Below are 20,399 nucleotides of genomic sequence, written 5' to 3' on the forward strand. Positions count from 1 at the left end.
CATTGAGGATAATTCTGACCGTTGAGTTTGTGACTGGTCACAGGAATAACAGTGCTATCTGATGGGAGCAAAGTGACCGGAGTTGAAGATTTTTGAGAATTAGTGGTGGAAGAGGAGTCGCCACTCTTTGGAGATGTGTTTCCACCATTTGCCATTGAAGCAAATAGCAAGAGATCACAAATAAGAATGAAATAATGATAAGGAGTAGTTGACAGAAGGGCTGTACTTCTGAGGAGCAGGAGCTCTGTTTTGGTTAGTGAAAAACAGAGGTGAACAGAGAAGCCAACTACAGCTCTGATACCATGAAGCTTACTGTGGTAAAAGAATAATTTTATTCTGTATCTTTTTCATAGAGAATAGGGGTATATATATACACATACAAAGCAGCTAATTAATACAGAAGAGGAAACGATACCTAGGAAAATAAAATACAGCTGTAAATAGGAACTAAGCAAAGCAGTAAATCTACTAACTAAGAAAAGAAAGCAGTAATAAATACACTTGAATATGAATCGACATCTTGATATTCTACAAAATGATTCAGGCGTCATGGTACCTGGTTACTTAAACAGATTTGAAAAAAAAAAACCCAGAAAAATCAAAAGTTTTGTTTGCTTGTTTTTTTATTTCTTGTACTTGTATTATGAATAAATTTTGTAAGCCTATCCATACATATTTTGAGCAAACGTTCTAGTTCTATTTCTATTTCTTTAAATAATTAATAAACACATAAATATTTATGTTAGAACCTTATTTGATGAATGTTTGGCTGCTAAACCTATTGATCTAAACATCACAGAGAAGAACCTTTTGACAACTTTTGCCCCTTTCAACCAAAAAAACTAATCAGCTAACCTAAGCTTTCATATGTTAAAAGTACCCTAAAATATTCAACTACCTAGCTTCTTATACTACCCTAGTCTACACTAAATAATAGCAGTCAACTTTTCTTAAGTACATTTCTTAAATCAAATCAAATATGAAGTCAAGTACCTAGTTACTTAAACAGATTTAGAAAAAAAAAAACCCAGAAAAATCAAATATGAAGTCAAGTACCTGGTTACTTAAACAGATTTAGAAAAAAAAAACCCTGAAAAATCAAATATGAAGTTCAAAATCAGATGTGAAAAAGAAGAAAACTAGATTTGAAGAAAGAAAAAGAATAATAAGAAAGACCAAATAAGAAGAAGAATAAGAAGAAAGAAAGAAAGAAGACGAAGAAAAGAAGAAAGAAAGAAAGAAAGAAGAAGAAGAAGAAGAAGAAGAAGAAGAAGAAGAAAATCAGTTCGTCGTCGTCGACGGAGGCAGCAGCGGAGGTAGGATTGGCGGAAGAAATCTGAGATGACCATTGAATTGGGAAGAGAAAGAAAGAAATGAGAAGAGAGAGAGATCGTGAGGAGAGAAGAGAAAATAAGAGTATTAAGTTTAAGGTAATTTATTTACCATATTTTAAACTTTTTTTCCAAAACTTACCATATTTTGTACAATTATTTTTTTTCCCATAAATTTAGAAACTATATATATTTTTCCCATATTTATGTAAACTTCTCAAGATTATATTTGATTTTTTTTTTACTAAAATTGGATATAAGGTACTAATTTGATCAATTTTGTAAAACACATAGTTAGAATTGTCATTTAACAAAACATATGAGAAAAACCAAATAGCCAAATTGATATTTTTCCAAAAAAACCCATTAAAAAAAGGGAAATCAACAAAAATGCACTAAAAGTTAAAAAAAAATCTGAAAAATACAGTGCATTACAAAAATACAGAATTTTTGGATAAAAACACGGAATGGCAAAATTGTAAATACGGAGTGGCAAAATTATAAATAAAAGCTGTAAAATACAATTTTTTGTGATCAACGTTTACAAACTAGTAAATATATGTTACAAACTTGTAAATATTTGTTACGTGTTTGTAAATAATATTTACAAAATCAGTTATAGAATTATAGATTTTTTTTTGTTTTTTTGTAGATAAAACTTACAAACAAATTCGTAACTAAATTTTTTATTTTTGTAACAATAGTTTACAAATCTAGTTTTACAACTAAGAAATATATTTTTGTAACTAATATTTACGAAAATATTTTATAGTTAAGAAATCATAAACAAAATATACATAAAAATATTATACGTTTCCATATTGTTACAATATTATACCAAAAAATTACATGAATTATCATATTTATGCTATACAACTTAAAAATATAAATTTAAGATATTCATTATTATGAAACACTTTATTGAATATAGTGGTGAAATTAAATATGTTTTTTAAACAAGTTTTACATTTTTGTAACAACAATTTACAAAACTAATTTCACAACTAAAAAGTTTATTTTTGTAGCTCATATTTACATAAATATTTATAAATTTATTTAACATGATTATTACAAATATTTACAAAACTAATTTTTTAACTTTAAATATATTTTTGTAACAAAACTTGAAACTTGGATTAGATTATGATTTTGGTTTAACATTGAGTATTCAGACTTGACTGCCTATGATTTAAAAAATATATATAATTTTTTTATAAAGAATAATAATATTGTGATTATCCTTAACTATATATTGTAACATATAGTTATTAATATTATTTTTAATTAACAGCATATTGTAATTTATATAAATATTTATTTATTTTTTGAGTAATTATATAAATATTAATTTTAATATTAATAAATATATTTATTTTAAATAAAAATAAATTAATCTACTTTATTTTATTGAAGGTAGTAACTATAATTATTATTACTTTTATTACTATATTATTTGATATGCCTAAATTCTTATTAAAAATTAAGACAAAAATAAAACAAAGGGTAAATATATATATATATTTATATATATATATATTTATATACAGGAAAACCGTATACCATATAAAATATTTTTTTTTATATTACGGTCGGAAATGTAATTATCTCTAAAAAAAAAAAAAGAACGTAAAGAAATATAATTTAAAGGGAAAATTGCAAGTTTATTACTATTTTATTTTTCTTTCCAAATTAAAATCTATTTAATTTATGTCGTAAGGTATAATTCCTTAATATTATACTGATGAATGGGATCGGCAGGTTTCCATTATTTAAAAATAAAGAATAAAAAATATTAATACAAAGCTTCGGATTCAATTACACAAATAATTAATTTTTAATCTTAATATTCTATAAATTAGAATAAAATTCTCAAATATTTGTAAGAGTGTGTTTGAGTAGTATTTATTTGGGAAAATATAAGTTTAACCTGTGTTTTTTCCAAATTTTTTATTAACTTTTATGTTTTACTAAATGACAATTTGGACCATATTTTTTACAAAGTAAGTCAAAATAGTACCTTATACTCAATTTTGATAAAAAAATTCAAATATAATATTTCAATCTTAGCTCTTCGACTACTTTCTTCACTTCTCTAAACTCATCACATCACTAACGACCCGAAAATTGATCTTATAATTGATAATATTTTGACAAAAATCAAGTCTGTGGTACTATTTTGATTCATTTTGTAAATACACAAAATCTGAATTATCATTTAACAAAACACAGAAACCGATCGCATATTAATGAAAAACACATGACCAAAATAATATTTTTCATATATATTTTCAGGTTATATATATATATATTTACAAAAGGATATTGAATTTTATAATTTTCGTTCTTGAATACTTACGACAAGGATCTTGAAAAATATTTTAAGGGTTTAAATACTTCCTTTTTTTTTAATTTTGTATCACCTACAAGCTCTTTCAAATAGTTTTTTTCGTCAAAAAAAAAAATTAAACATTATCAGTTATTTTAACTTTAAAAATGTATATGCGCCAAATAAACCTGGTTATTCTTCATTGACTGAGAAAGACCAATATATTTCACACCCCCATTATATGGGAATGAAAATAGCATGTGCAAAAAACAGGACTTTTAATAGTGAAAATTGACTTAGGAATATACTTTGGTATCTTAGGTGATATGTATTTAAAAGTTTGAAGATATAGACTCCAAAAATATACTTTATAATTGAACTGTAAAACCCAATACAAAAAATATGAGTTAAAATAAAGAAAAAAAATTGTTATGAAGAATATATTGTTCATTTAATGTGGTTTCACATCCAAGTTTTAACTTCATCATCAGAATTAATTGACCAAATAGAAAATAAGAGTATATAGTCTTTACTCTGCACAGTACATCAGATCCACAGCCATTAAAAACATTGTTAAACAATTATTGATTTGCTTACTAGAAAAGGAAGCATTATATATTCTCCAATACTGTAAATGCTTTAAAGAATCTCAAAAAAAGGAAAGGACACAATGTGCAAATCCCAAGTTTTATGTTGTTGATCCACATTAAAGAGATCTTGCAAATCCCTCATTTTATGATGCAGATCAATACAAGATATTCTCTCTCAAAAAAAAAAAAGGAATTTAATAAAGGGTAATGTTTATTATTAACTTTAATGACTTTTTAAGAATCTTTGAAAAAGAAAGGCCAAAAATGTTTCTCAGATCCCCAGTTTTATGTCTATGCTATAAGCACTGTCACATGCATTTTACTGTACATGTTTATATCCCTTAAGCAAGCAGCACTTGTCTAACATAAATATTATTTTTCAAAATATGTATAGTATATTTGATAAATAATATTTTTTTTTTTAGGTTTTATCATAATTAATTTCTGATAGAAACCATGCATCATAATCAATGCAATTTTATATAATTTATTTTATTGTTTTCCAGTAGGGACAATTTATGGTGCACAGCTAGCTGTGTCACTAGATCATTGCATTTAAATTATTTTGAAGTGAATAAATGCTTTAAACAAAGTTCACATGGCCATGTATCATCCTGTCTCTTTGTTCGGAATCTTAGTTATTTTCCTCTCAACCAACCAACCAAGACAGACAATTACATCGAATTGAATTTATCAATTCAAATAAATATTCATGTATAAAAATATATGCACGATACAAAGAATCTCACCCATATAATATACACCACATAAAATAATACATACCATATAAAAGAATTTATGGGGAACAAAAAGCACCCAATGACAACTAACACATTGACAATTATTATTAGACAAATCCATACCAAAAAAATAAAAAGAAGAAGAAAGAAGAAGAGAATTACACATGATCAAGAGCAAGGTAATATGAACATCTTCTATATTATTACTCCTTGTCTCTAAGAAACTTCCGAAACATTTCTCTCATATAATTTGAACATATTATGCTTCAAAAAAAAAAAACATGGTACAATTAAGACACATTCAAACTCCGTGCTCGATCCCTTTCGAGCCGGTTTGATTCCATTTGATCGTGTTGGACTGATGATTTGATTGAGTTCAACGTGAAAAATGGCTTCAAGCTCTGTTCTTGCACTTCTCCACTGCTCTTGGTGCTGTGTATACAAGAGTTAAATTGATTAGGTTAAGCAAAACCGTGACCCCAAAAACACTTGATAAGTTTTAACAAGTTTCAAAAGCATTAAATGTCTACTAACCAAGTCCGATGGCCTCAGATCCCTTCATTATCCTCAATCGTTTGCATGAGTCAACAAACATTCTGCAAAATCAAGAGAGTTCTCATTAGAATTTTGTAACAAAATTTATACAAATTATATCTGAAGTTTGTTTTTTATAAAAGATGAAGGAACTTACTCCCATGGAACATCACCAACAAGCATCCAGTCTCCATCTTTGTCCTCATAGGTTGGTACATACTCAGAACCATTTAAAAGATCTATCAATTTGCTCTCGTTCATGAAATCCTTCATTCCTTGTGAGCCACAGTTACCTTTAACCAAAGCAAAAAGATTTACCACTTTCTATTAGTACCCTTTTGCAATATTAACCCAAAAGTGTAACTTTTAACATCAAAATCCATGATGGGCAATCTAGTTTTTTTTATTATTATTTCTTACCAATGGTGAAAGAGCTGAACATTTTGCCTAAAGCATCAGAAAGTTCTTGGTAACTTTGGTACAATTTGAGGTCCACTTTACGTAAGTAGGGTGCACCATCCATGCTAACTTTTACAAATGCTGCACTGTTGCCTGTGCCTGCCTTTGAAGATTCCTCTGTGCTGTTCTTTTGTGCTGAAACGATGTTCTTTCTGAACGATCTCACGGGTGGCCAACCCACAACCTGTGTCCTGAAGTTCAAAAAGTTGGTCCACTATTAGCACTATTTAACAACCATTTTAAGTTTTTATTATTTGGGTTTTTCCCACTACTATTTGACCTTTTAACCAAGTTTTATAAACAGTAAATATAGAAGAAAAAAAACTTAAAAGTGTATTATTACACCCCAAAAAAAAAGTCATATACTTTTATTTTAAAGGTCTTACTTTTGAGCTGTTCAATAATTCTTTGGTAGTTGAGAAAGAAAGAAAGAGTATAAGATTCCTTATGTTTTGTTCTTTTCCTTTGTCTTCCCGACAACCAACCAGAACCTTTCAAAAAGGAAAGCCCACATCCACTGTACATTACTCTGTACATGTGGTTATCGTCCATGTAGACCCAACCCAACCCAAACCTTTTCTTTAAACTCATCCACATTAATTATATCACTTATTGATCACAATTTCTAGAGGTGAAGAATAAATTAATAGATAACCATGATAATGTTTTTAAAATCAATAAAAATAAAGAACCCATCATAGTTTCTTCCATGAATTAAGATTTTTTAGTTTATGACCTTCTATAATTAATAAAAATACATAATAATTTCTCTCACGCATTAGATCAAACACCTTAAACCTACGCATACAATCAGATATACACCAAAATATGAAACCATGAATAAAAGTAAAAGAATCAAAGGGAGATACTATTACGAAACATAACGAATAAAAAGCTAAAAAACAGAAACTTACTTGGCGGGAGGCTTAGAAGATTCAGTAGAAGGAGAAGCAGCATCAGCAGCTGTAGCAACAGTAGTAACCTTTTCTTTCTTACTATCAACTTGATCCAACAACCCAGAATCTTTAGACGAAAGATTAAGCTTCAAATCAACAGTTTCAGAGAACCCTCTCTTATTCCCGTTGTTCTTGACCATCTCCGGCACTCCTCCGGCGACTTCACCAGTTCCCTTCCCGCCGGGAAGACCCAAGCGTAATTCCGTCTCTTCAAAGTTAATAAGCTCCACACTACCCATGATTCCAGTCTCCAATTTTCCTCTCTTAAGATAAATAAACAAACCCTTTTCCCTTCTTTAAATTCTGCAAATATCTTTAGCTTTCAGTTATGGCGAATACGAGCTCAGAAAAACGAAAATGGCGAAACTAAGAAAGAAGAAGGCGATGTAGGGAACCGAATGGTCTAACTTATAAGACTTTTTTTTAGAGCTTTAACAAATGGGCGAGATTTTTAGACGGCTAAGATGAGGCCACGTGGATAGTGATGTGTAACTTTGTTTTTGGATCGTTTTTAGCAGATTGTCGGGGAGGAGTGACGTCACGGATGACGTGGAATTTTAGAATGATTGTGGCCAAGTGAGCAGAGATATACGAAGTTGGGGTTGGCTATGAGCTCTCTTGTTTGCTTTTTACTATTTTGTTTCCTAAGGCTCCACCAATGGAAATTGCTTATATTTTATGACAAAATTCTATTATTAGAAAAAAACAATAATTAATTAACAGACAATAATAAAAGTAGTTTGGTTTATGTCTTTGACAATTATAATATTTTCCAAAAATTATACGTATACTTCTATTATGTATAGAAGATAACGACTAAAGATGCTTTAATGTATAATTGGTAATTATTTTAAAGATAAGGCTTATCAACAACACTGCAGTTATTGTGTTATTTTATTATTTAGTAAAAATTGCTTGAAGATAGTTATTTATATTTCGTTTTCTATTGACCCTTTTATAGGCCAAACTTTATTAAACTACATTGCTATTTTTTTTCAACAAAACCAGCAATATGATGTGTTTGGTTGGTCTTAATTATACAAAATTAAATTTATTTATTTTGCCTTGGACGTTGAAACATGAGTCATTTTCTTATAGGTATAGGCTTCACTCATAAAAAGCATCACAAACACAATAAATAAATAAAAAACACTTACCAATTCCATGATTAAATGTGAAAAAACAATGGCACAATATGTGGTCTACAAATATAGTAGCTAACTTCAACTCTTGGTTAATTATTGATTTGATTTTTTTTATAAGTACGATTTTATCACTTATGCATATCCATAAAGTTAAATTTCCAGCTCCACAAAAAAAAAGTTCAATCAAGAGAAAAATACACACTATCAATTATCGTTCTCCAAGTACAATAATAATTAATAGTTATCTTAATTCTTATCACAATTCCAGCACTTTATGTGGTGTCCCTTCCAAACAAAAAATAATACATTCTTGGTATATTTGTAAATGTTTCAAACTTTTGGGTACAAAATTTGAAACAAAAAATTAAAAATACTAAAATATCCAGGTTGTGAATGACCCACCATGTTGCACATTGTTTAATATTAAAAAATATAATAATAATAATAAATAATAAATAAAATTTTATTTTTATTATTATTATTTGGGGTGTAATGAAGAATCTGGTATCGGGTGAAGTGGCACAGAATGATAGATATTATTACGCATCATTAGGACGAAGATCGGATCTCCACCTGTTGATTCGGGGTTTGTGAACTTTCGAGGAATCAGACGGTGGAGAAAAGGAGTTTTGGTCAGTGGGCCCCACATGCGAGAACAGACGATAAAAGTCAACTCAACTCTGAAAGGAAAACCTCCCATGTGACTGAAGAAGGGGGGACATTGACTGGGCCCCCACAAGCCCAGCCCACCAAAACAACACCTTGCGGGAATAATCTCCTACGCCGTATATATCGTGCTCCCACTTTAGCACGCGTGTAGACAGTTAAGTTAAAGAAAGTGCTCAATTTTTTTTGATAAAGTTTGTTGTTTGTACAAAATTAATATATTTTTTTATTAAAACAAAATCACGGGTAATTTAAGATCAAAGAGACATTAATTAAGATTTGGATGTCTAAAGTAATATCTTTTGAAATGATTGCAACAGACCACATTATCAATTTTTTTTTTAATTTCACATTTTTATTATACATGCCTGTCCCTCGAGTTGTTTATTTTAATTAACTTTTGATTAATTATAGTTTATTATTCTAGACTACGTAATTATTATTCTCATGACTTAATTATAATATTAATTTTTTAGCTCATTTGTCAATTGCTGTGTTTACAAAGTTGCGTTAGTAATAGTATGGCAGAATAATGTGTATTTTTTTAGGAGGTTTGTCTGCACAATATTTTTTTTTTATTAATGTACGTTCTTTTTTATATAAAAGAATACTGCTTTATTTTCTTTCCCAAAATTTTAATTAAAGTTTCGTTGTAGCTACTTGTTTAAGTAGTTAGGTGTTTTCTTCTATTATGTTATTTTATTTTATTTTTGGTTCGAGGAAATACCATTGCTGTCCAATGAATTTTAGTCAAATAACAAAATTAACATTATGTTTTATATAATTAATCATCAGTCTGATTTTGATTTTTTTTTCAGTTGTAATAAAAGTAAAAGTCCTATTGAAGTTTTTAAACTAAGTTCGTATATAAAATTAATTTCGGTATACTATGTTACATGGAGGTTTTTATGAAAACAGAGCGATTGAACTAGATTAATGTTTTCTTTTATTTTAAAAAAAAAAAGTAGATTAATTTCGTTTGGTCTACAATTAAGTGAGTACAAAATTAAATTATTTGTCATTTTTTACAAAGTCTCCCTTGTATGTATAATTAATAGTAAATAAGATATTTTAATCATATGTTTGTAGATGCTACTTAAATTTTAATGCTCCCCTTGAAAAAATGAAACACTTGAGTGCTAATATACTGGCTGTGATATTACTTGAGTGTTGTTCTATACTTCCTATGAGATATTTGTGTACAGAGTATTACTAGGGTGTACCAATAGTACTCAAATCCTTATATGAAATATGACTTTTGGTATAATTTAATATGTATATTTTAATTTAAAAAAAAAAATATATTGAATCAGTTATCAAATTACACCGATCAAAAGTAGCGATGTAAATACGCTCTTAATGTATGTTTTGCTCTATACTTAAAACACTTTACTAAAACACATTTTTTTCTATTTTATACCAAATTTTTTTTACATTATACTATACATTATCTTCTTTATTTTTCTTGGCATTATTTAAATATTATATTTTTAAATATATTTTATTTATTTTTAAAAATAAAATAATTAAATATAATAATATTACACATATATACAAAAATGTATAAAAAATTAATAAAATAATTATAGTTTAATGAATTGTGCTTCCCCATAAGCGCTAAAAGGATAAACTAGCTCAAGTTTACATAATCAAGTGGAATGTTACTTTTCCCGTATAGAAAATGAGTAATGATATATGCACACACAAATTACATTCAAGCATTACACACACTTATGTGGCAATTCACTTTTACTTTGTAAAACTTATCTTAAGTAAATATGATTAGGTGAAGAAAATTGTCACATAAGTGTATGTAATGTTTGATTATTTTCAAAAACTATGTTTCTAAAATGAAAATTTAGATTTATAGTCTTAAAATAAGTTTTTAAAAATGTGATTGATTCGTTATCTCTGTAAACAATTTTTGAATTTTAAAAAACTAAATATGTAATCGGTAGATAATCTAAAATTTTAAAAAAGTAATAGATTTATAGGATTTTAGAATATAATGATTTGAATTTAGAGAAAATGTGAAAATAACAATTTTTTATTTTGTAGCTTAAAATTAGAATTAGTATTTAAATTAAAAATTTGAAAATAAATAACTCAAATATTAAATTTTAGAAATCATGAATTTGAATTCACTGGCGAATTAGGGTATTAGGAGTGCTCTAATGCTATTATGTACGAGTGTGGATAACCATGGCACACTAGGCATAAAAGTCGACACGTGTACAAGGCACATGTATTCATCTAAGCAACTGATTGGATACCATATATCACATTATAAAATAAATAACCATTATTTAAAAAGTTAAAACGAAATATTAAGTCTAAAATATTGTTCAAACTAAAAGTACCTCAACACTGAAATATGTGCATATAAACAAAAAAAAAAAATAATAAGTAACAAATAAAGATAGATAGATAGATAGATAGAAACAATTCATTGAATGGATATGTAAAATTTTAAAGTTCTATGTTTCGTCACACATATATCACTTTCTCCAAGTTTATCCACAAAATGACCCTCCCAAAAAAAAAAAAAATTGAAGATGATGATGATGATGATAACTCATGTAGTGGCGATGCATGCTCATGGATGGTCATGGCTGAAATTTAACTCATCCATTGATTCTTCTGATCTGAGAGCGACGGAGACACAAAAAGCTACAGCATTGACTGTGAGACAATGACTTACTTACCCCAATCGGCTTCGCCAGGCCCATTCCAACGAATCCACAGTCAGAGGCCCTCGTGTGCTTGTGGGCCACCCCTCTCAGGCCCACTTCCACGACCTAAGAACCCCTATAACTCTGGACTTATTAGGATCCCAAACCACATCACCTACACGAACACGAACACAAACTCTCTACAGTACTCACCTGCCTCCATCACCATCCTCACCACACCGCACACGTGTGCCATTAAATGCTCCATACAGATAGTCTTTCTCATTCACCTTTTTTAATTCATATTTTAATTTTAATTTTTAGATTTTGGTTTTCACTTTTCTTTTTCTCTCATGGGTCAATCTCGGTTTACACATCATTATCGTTATCATTATTATTTTCATAATTCCGTACTGTCATGCAATTGCTTGGACATCTTTGCAAGACTTATTTTTCTCTTGTATAATTTTGTTGGAACATTGAGGTTGAAAATGCTCTGCGTGTATAAATTTATATGTTCCACCACATGGCCGAGCAAGTAAAAAAAAATGTGATCTGCGTTTGGAGCCCATATATGTACCACTTCCACATGTCTCTTGCTAGTTTTGTTTGTACGGCTTTTATGTACTCAAAGTACTTGGGGAGAAAAAAAAAACACTATAAAAATGGAGGATGAGAAGAAAAATAATGTGACTTACACTTACACTAATACCAAAGTGAAAGATAATGTTAAGACACATGATAATTATTACAAGTATATATATATATATATATTGGTTACCCTCAAGTATTGGTTTTTTTAAGATCAATAAGACAATAATTTGTTTTGAAAATTACTTACCCTTGGATTGTGCATTGGTTAACTAAGGGTGTTAGTTTAAATTAGGTACTGTAATGCATTGATTGATTAGGGTAAACCAAATTTCATATGTCACATTTTCATGATAAGAAAAAGACAAAGCATCATCTAACTCTAGTGTCAAAATGTCAAAGCCATTATTTTCATAAACATTAAAATCTAATCTCAAGAGACTAAAAATGAAAACCTAAACGTGGCTTTGTTCAGGTCACGAGTGGATTGTCTCCCTCCAGCCCTGCCTTATAATTTAACGAGAAAATGATGTTCATCTTAACCTAAAACATTAAATTAATGATGACGGATAACACAATAACTTTGCAATTTGGATTTCGAGATAGGTATACAAACTTTTATGACTTTTCTAATCAAATTATACATTCTTGCTAATTCCTATTCAGATTTTAAATTACATATATAGTAGGATATATACTTTTTTTTTTACTATGTGTATTATTTCATTATATAGATCTTGAGTTTTGACAAATTAATTTTTTGAATTTATGTTTTGTAAATTCAATTTTGATGAATAAAAAATTGAATATAACAACACAATTGTTAGGCATAATAATTTTGTTATAGCTGAGTTGTTAATTTTGTGAATTATTTGTGATTCTAGTTCAAAAAAATTTGAACAAAATCAAATTTAGGGCTCTATTAAACTATTTTACCAAATATATGTTACAAAAATTTTGGGTTAAAATATAGGATCCAAACAATTAATGAAACAAAATGTAGGATTCAACAAAAGAATAAACGTGGTACAATATGACTTTCAAAGTAAAATTGTACTAAATTACAGTAAGTATAATTTATTTATTACTTGCACTTATAAGTTATAATAAAATACCTCATTTCAATCGTTATTAATTTATGGTATATTATATTTTCTTACTTATTTTATATGCACTATAGATATTCATAGTTGAACATAAAATTTTCACTTTGTTTTTTAATATTATCTATTCTTTTGGTATGTTTAAATATTATTATTTATAATTATTTGAAATATATTTTTCACATTTATTTTATATAATAAGTGTGTAGATAACGAAAATTCTTGATTTTAACTATTTTTTATTTTTTTCGTTAATTTTAATAGAATATTCTTATATATAACATAATATTTTTATATTTAACAGTAGATTATAAACATAATTTAAACTTACACCAAATTTAATAATAATAAATAATTAAACAAATTAAAATAGGATATTTGTGAGATATTTTACAACGCCAATTATTTAAAAATAATAAAACCATATATTTTATAAGTTAAATAAAATTTAATTAAACTTAAACTTCAGGTATTAGAATAATATCATATTAAACATATAACATAATATAATCTACTATCAACCAGAAACAAACTTCTTTTAAAAAAAAACTAGCAAAAAACTTAAATTTAAAATCCATGTATAATATTAATATTATATTAAACATATAATATATAATCTATTGTTGTCACTGCCAAATTAAAAAACTAGAACAAACATAAACTTAAACAAAAATAAATTAATTAAAATAGGATATTTTATAATAATTTAAATAATTAAATCATATTTATTTAAAAATAATAATGTCATACTTATCATTTTTTTATCTTATAAATTTGTGTGATAATTTCTTTTTCATCAAGTGATTGAAGTTATTTTTCTTCATCAAATTCACCAAAGGACATTGCGAGATACATTGAAAACTAAAAATAGTTGATGGATGTATACTACTATATCTACACTATGACTTTTTCTATTTTTATTTTATTCTATTATTATTTTTAAAAATATTATTGTAATTTATATATATGTCATGTAGTCATGTAAATATATATCTATGTTAATAGTGTGTTTAAATATCATATATGTATAGATTATTGATATAAATATATATATATACTATAGAACTATAATTCATTTTATTATATATTGAAAAAAAAGTGAACCGGTATTTATTAAAATTATGGACAATATTTTTCCATAATATTTTAATACATTTATGTCATACATTATATTAAACATATTTTATTTATTTTTATGATATTTTATTTATTTAAAATTTATATAAGAATTAAAAAATAATAAAAATAAATATATGTTTAAATAAGCATATTCATAACTTTAAAACTAAACAAATTTTTACCTAAATCCAATTTATTTAGTTTTAACATAAAATTTTCACTTTTTTTATAACATTTATGCTCAATGTTTTTGTATTTATAGTATATCATTTATATATTTTTATTTTTAGAACATCATTTGTATGATTGTAAATTAATTATTCCACATACAATATACACAGTGCAACATAAACTTTTTCATATTTTAATATTATTTGTTTATTTATTTTTATAATTAGTACTAGATACAAGCAACAAGCAATATGCACGTTTGCTTAGTTTTATTTATAGAATTTATTAATTATTTTTATTAAATTTGAGAAATTTTCATAAATAAAACTTTTATGTTATTCAGTTTGGTAGAACGTGGGTCTCCAAAACCTGATGTCGTAGGTTCAAATCCTACAGAGCGTGCTTCGATTCTTCTTATTTGTTAGGTCGAACATAACACTAAAATAATTGAACAACAATCTGAATTTGACCTCCTGGAGATTAAAACAAGTAGGAGGTCAATAAAAAAAAAAGATGTTAATTAATCAAAGATCCAATTTATTAAAGAAAAAAATAAACTATGAGAAACACAATTACTAACTAACTAAATATAAAAAAATTTGATTAAAAGGAAAATTATAGTATAAATCAATTTTTATAAAAAAAAAAATAATTACGGAAAACTAAATCCTTAAATGTGAAAATTCTTAAAAAAAAAAACTATAGAATAAATTTTTTTGAAACCAAATGAAATTTCTCAACAAAAAATGGTATATAGATAAGGGAAAGAAGTGAGAAGATGAGATGAGATGAGATGAGAGGGGATGAGTTAGTTGGAGTGGGCTTTTCAAAGGGCCCATTGTGGTCGGGGCTAGAAAAGAGGGTGTGGGGGCCTGTGATAGGCTGGCCATTATTGGGGGAAGGAGACCCCATTGGCGCCAGAAGGTAAAGCGAACCTCAAAAAAGTGTGGTGTCTCTCATGAAATCAACAAAATCTGTGGACCCTTCATGTCTGTGGTCCTCTCTTTCTTTCTTTCTTTTTACCTTTTTTTTTTTTTTGCTTAAAGAAAAAGAACAGTTGCTTTAGTTTTTGCACACGAGCCTAACAGTCACTTCTTATGTATATTCCTAAGTAAAAAACACACTATCAGTTTGTATAAACCGACCGTTGTTGAGGTGTCGGTGCTACACCAACTTTATACTTTAACTCATTTTGGTTTGTATAGAAAGAAAAAAAAATAAAAATAAAAAAGATGCATTGGAAGGAAAACCAGGCCACAATATCGAGTGGTTTAGTTAGATCGATATAATTACTGTTTTGGGTCATTATTATTATTTACTCCTATTATTATATTATTTGGTTTGGAAAGGAGAGATCAAACAATTAGCTTTACTTTGAGTGTGGAGACAACTAATGTTTCTTTCCATATCAACTTTGAGATTTCTTGTGATGACCTTAATCACGTCAACTTGCTTTAAAATTCCACTAATACTTTCACTTTTTACTCTTTTCGTAATACTAATTAATAAACTTTATTGTCTAAATTTGTAGAGACATCTAAATCATAATAGAGATTGATTTACTATTACCAGAATTTAAGTTTATTGTCTAGCATAAGGACATATTAAGTCAATTTATAGACCGCATCATAAACATTACTGACATCATGAGAAAAAGATGTATTCGGAAAGCTTAAAGACATGCTAAGGTGTGTTTGGAAAACAGTCTTGTAATTGAAATTGAGTGTGATTTAGATTGTAATTATTCAATTTAACGTGTTTGTTTAACTATGTAATTACATAATAATTATGTAATTCAAGATAATTGAGAGATTACAGCTATACTCTTCGATTCTCATGATGCCTATGAGAATTAGGTGTAAGTACTAATTAATATCAATTTAAAATATTATTTATTACATAATTTTAATTTTATGCATAACTATTATTAACTATTTTGCCGACAATAAGAAGTTATAAGTAATTATCTCTTAACATTCTATCATAATTTGTATTTTAAAATATATAATGTTGTTACTACCACAATAAATTACATGACCTAATTATTACACCATTATTTCCAAATATGCCCTAAGTGAATTCATAGACCGTAGTACATGAACACATAACAAAATACATTATAAGCAGTGATGTTACTTATACGTGACATTTTAAGTGAACATATAACGATATATGGTAACGAAACTCATTACATATGTATATAATATTTGTCTATATATATATATATATATATATATGCACGTCACATGTGTAAGCTTTAGCTCGAATTGGCCATCTTTAATGGCATATACGACTTAAGCATGTGTTATTGTATCAGAGATATACGACATAGTTTGAAATAAGATTCTAAAATCTTTATATAAATCTAGTAGATTACATAATTGTAGACAAGAATTAAGTTTCGAGGCAGAAAACATGAAGCTTTTGAAATTGCTTTCGATTCATGATTATGTTTGTGACTTTGTCGTCTCCACGTGAAAGATTTTATGAACAATTTCCTAACATAAGGCATTACATACGCTACCTCCATATGATCACTACACCCCTATTTATTATTCTCTTCTATTCTCATTTGCTTATAAAAATGATTAAAAATAAATAATAGGTCTTGATTAATAATTAATCTTAACATAATTATATCCAAATTACAATTATTTTGTAACCTGTTTGTTAAGCAAAATAATGAACACTACTCATTTTATAAGTTAAATTTACTTTATTAATAGACTTTTATTCTATTTTCCTCTGCTAATTAGGTACCCTAATTTATTGAAGTATCAAATTAAAAAAAATAAATTAAATTTAGTCTAGTCACAATAATGGGATATCCATTTGCTTCATCTCTGCCCTTTATCCTCACTTAGAGGCCATTCTGTGAGTACTATTTGTAAAATTATTAAACATTTATAAGTAAATATTTTAAAAGGAAATATCTTATAATTTGATTGGATGTGAATCATAGAACACTAGACAAACCATTATAAAGTGGGACATTTTTAAATTTATATGTAAAAATGTTTAAAAGCATTAATTATAATTGTTGGTTATTGTCCGTTGAAATTAATTGGGTGAATTAATATGCATGTACGAGAACTGGGATCGAATCGAGCTCAAATTTATTAATATCATTCGATTAATTATTATATATTTATTCTTGAGATAACTAATAAATCAACTCCATATAATAAAGAAATAAATGAGGTGAGAAAAAAATGCATGAACTAGATAGATTTGTTATAGTTGTCACAACTCACAAGCCGAACAACTTGAATTGGTATCGGTTTGAACTGGACTCCTAACTTTTTCTCTTTTTTCTTTTATTTGATACTGTTCTTCCAGACAAGAAAGCAGGTCATAAGGCTATGTTTGGCTAGGATTATTCTTTCTTTACTTCCCACACTTGACTTTTTATTATTTCAATTAAAAATGATTTCAACTTAACAACGATACAAAGGAAAAAAGTCAAACTTTTGCAATTTGCTTTCATATCTTAGTAATAACAATAACAATAATAATAATAATAATAATGATAATGGTATCGCTCTGGAAAATTCTAAGCCTCACATTTCTTTGTTTTGAGAAACACACAAACACAAGAGGGTTTTTGGTACGAAGGGTATGGTAGCTCTATAATTATAGTGTTTGCTTGCTTTTTCTCAAAGCAAAATCCCAAAACAAGGGGAGGCCAAAAGGAAAGCCAATAAATCACCATTATTATTATTGCCCTTATCCAAGGAACTCCCTAAATACAAGGCAATAGCTCATGGATGCTGCCCCATACCCACATGTAATAATAATAAAGGTTCTCCAACTTTAGGTAGTTTTTATATATTCATTATTATTAAAGCCTTCGGGTTTCTCCAACCCATAATATCATATATGGTTAGGCATGGCAAAATGGGGTAGTGAGGTCGGGCGGGGCAGGGCAGGGCGGGGGGCATCTTTGCCCCGGTAAAAACGAGGTAGAATTCGGGGCGGGGACCCACCCCACCCCGCCTCAAATTTTTTTTTTTCTATACTCTAACCCAATTCTCTCGTACTACTTATACATATAGTACGTAAAATTGACATTTTATATGTAGTTTAGAATATATTTAATTCTATTTAAAAAAAAAAGAATATATTTAATTCTATATAGACTAGAAAAAATTTACAATAGGGAATTTACTCATTTGGTACCCTATGTTTTTGCAAAGTATCATTTTGGTACCGTCTGTTTTCAATAATGCTCATATGGTACCCTGCATTTTAAAATTATACATATTTGATACCCTAGACTCAGATTTGATAGATAAAATTTCGTCAATATAATTAAACTGTCATCAGTTATATGTAATTAAGTAATTAAATTTAAATTTGGAACTTACATAATTGACAGCAGTTTGATTAAATTGGTAAAATTTTATTAATTAAATTTGAGTTTAGGGTACTAAATATGTACGATTTTAAAATACAGGGTACTATATGAACATTATTGAAAACAAAGGGTACCAAAATGATACTTTGCAAAAACACAGGGTACCAAATAGTTACCTACCTTTATAAATATTGAAAAATATATTTTATATAATTTATCCTTATTCTTGTATTTATTTTGTAAATCTTAAAATAAAAAAACAAAATATAATATGTAATGGTGTAGTTGATAGAGTGTAAAATATAAATATTACAATAAAAAATAATATTTAGGCTTAGAGAAAATTATAAAATTATAATTTAATGTTTCTAAAAAAAAATTAAATAGGACAAATGGGGTGGGGCAAAATGTTCGCAGGGCAAGGCGGAAGCGGGGGGGGGGGCAGACCTGTCCCATTTACATCCTTCTTTATGGTGTTGGGGCGGGGCAAAATGTTCGCAGGGCAAGGCGGAAGCGGGGGGGGGGGGCAGATCTGTCCCATTTACATCCTTCTTTATGGTGTTGCACCAACACCAAAACTAAGGAATCTTAGCACTATATCATTTTTCCATTTCAATCACAATACCAAAAATTAGACCAAAAAATATATTCTTTATTTTTATATTATTTTATCTTATATATAAAATAATATACATATATATTTATTATTAAATACTAATATAAAAAGCAAAATAGTACTGCTTTTTGATTTTGTCGGTGCTACAGTACCCCACCAAAATGGTGGGGTACTGTAGCTTAACATCGTAATGGTGGGATAAATAAAGTTGAGTTAGATTTGATTTTGTGTTTTTTTAGCACTATATTTACTGTTTTGCAGTCCGATTAGAGCTGCCGTTGTTCCTCTCTAAACTAAAGTAGTCTAGCTAAACTAAGAACACCCCATGCCTTGCCTTGCCTTGCCCATCAAGGACATCCCCATGTGGACCCAACTCCACATAATGGGGTTGCACCCACCTGATCTCTCACTCTGCCTTAGATCAAAGGGTCCACGTTGGTTTACAAGGGAATCTAATTGACTCGATCTTCCAAGTCTTCAATATGGGCGGCCAAAAGCCTTTGTCCCACTCTTGTCCCCATAATACAAGGACAACTGCCCTAACTCTCTGCTCTTTTATGGAACAACAAACACCATTAGCTGCCTATGCCATACTTTGTGTCCAAATTCATGCATATCGCTATATTTTGTCATAATTAAATTACCACCAATCTAATATCTCTCTCCACTCTCTTTTTTTCTATGCGTGCCTTCAACTTCCCACACCTAACGCTTCACCTAGCTTGTTATTATATATATATCAATTTTAAAAAAATAACATAAATTTATTTTTACCACAAACAACTAATTTATCATTTTATATATTAATTAATTTGTTATTTTTTATTTTAAAAAATTTGTACATATTTTATAAAAATTTAATATATGATTTTACTAATGAATTTAATTCTAATAAGACACTTTTTTGAAATATTATATTATTTATATTTATATTTGTTCTTGTTTTGAATTAAAAATTATGATTATTTTTTAAATTAATATTCTACTTAAGTATGATTTAATTTAATTTAAATAATAAATGAG

General features: G+C 27.8%; 1 protein-coding gene across 1 annotated transcript; it reads right to left on the minus strand.

The window, feature by feature from the left end:
- Positions 1–4,981: 4,981 nt before the first annotated feature.
- On the minus strand, positions 4,982–7,334 carry LOC133790734 (auxin-responsive protein IAA16). Its single transcript, XM_062228487.1, has 5 exons — positions 6,895–7,334; positions 5,942–6,171; positions 5,679–5,814; positions 5,522–5,583; positions 4,982–5,419 (listed from the first exon to the last, which is right to left on the minus strand). Exons 1-5 carry the CDS (start codon positions 7,173–7,175, stop codon positions 5,382–5,384), a joined length of 747 nt encoding a protein of 248 aa, XP_062084471.1. The 5' UTR covers positions 7,176–7,334; the 3' UTR covers positions 4,982–5,381.
- Positions 7,335–20,399: the final 13,065 nt, after the last annotated feature.

This window comes from Humulus lupulus, chromosome 7, assembly GCF_963169125.1.
Source record: "Humulus lupulus chromosome 7, drHumLupu1.1, whole genome shotgun sequence".
NCBI classification, from domain to species: domain Eukaryota; kingdom Viridiplantae; phylum Streptophyta; class Magnoliopsida; order Rosales; family Cannabaceae; genus Humulus; species Humulus lupulus.

Coding starts and splice junctions, on each gene's coding strand:
- LOC133790734 (XM_062228487.1), bottom strand. CDS start 7,175: ATGGGTAGTGTGGAGCTTATTAACTTTGAAGAGACGGAATTACGCTTG. Junction 6,172..6,894: donor TCTTCTAAGCCTCCCGCCAA/GTAAGTTTCTGT, acceptor TTTGAACTTCAG/GACACAGGTTGTGGGTTGGC. Junction 5,420..5,521: donor ATCTGAGGCCATCGGACTTG/GTTAGTAGACAT, acceptor TTGTATACACAG/CACCAAGAGCAGTGGAGAAG.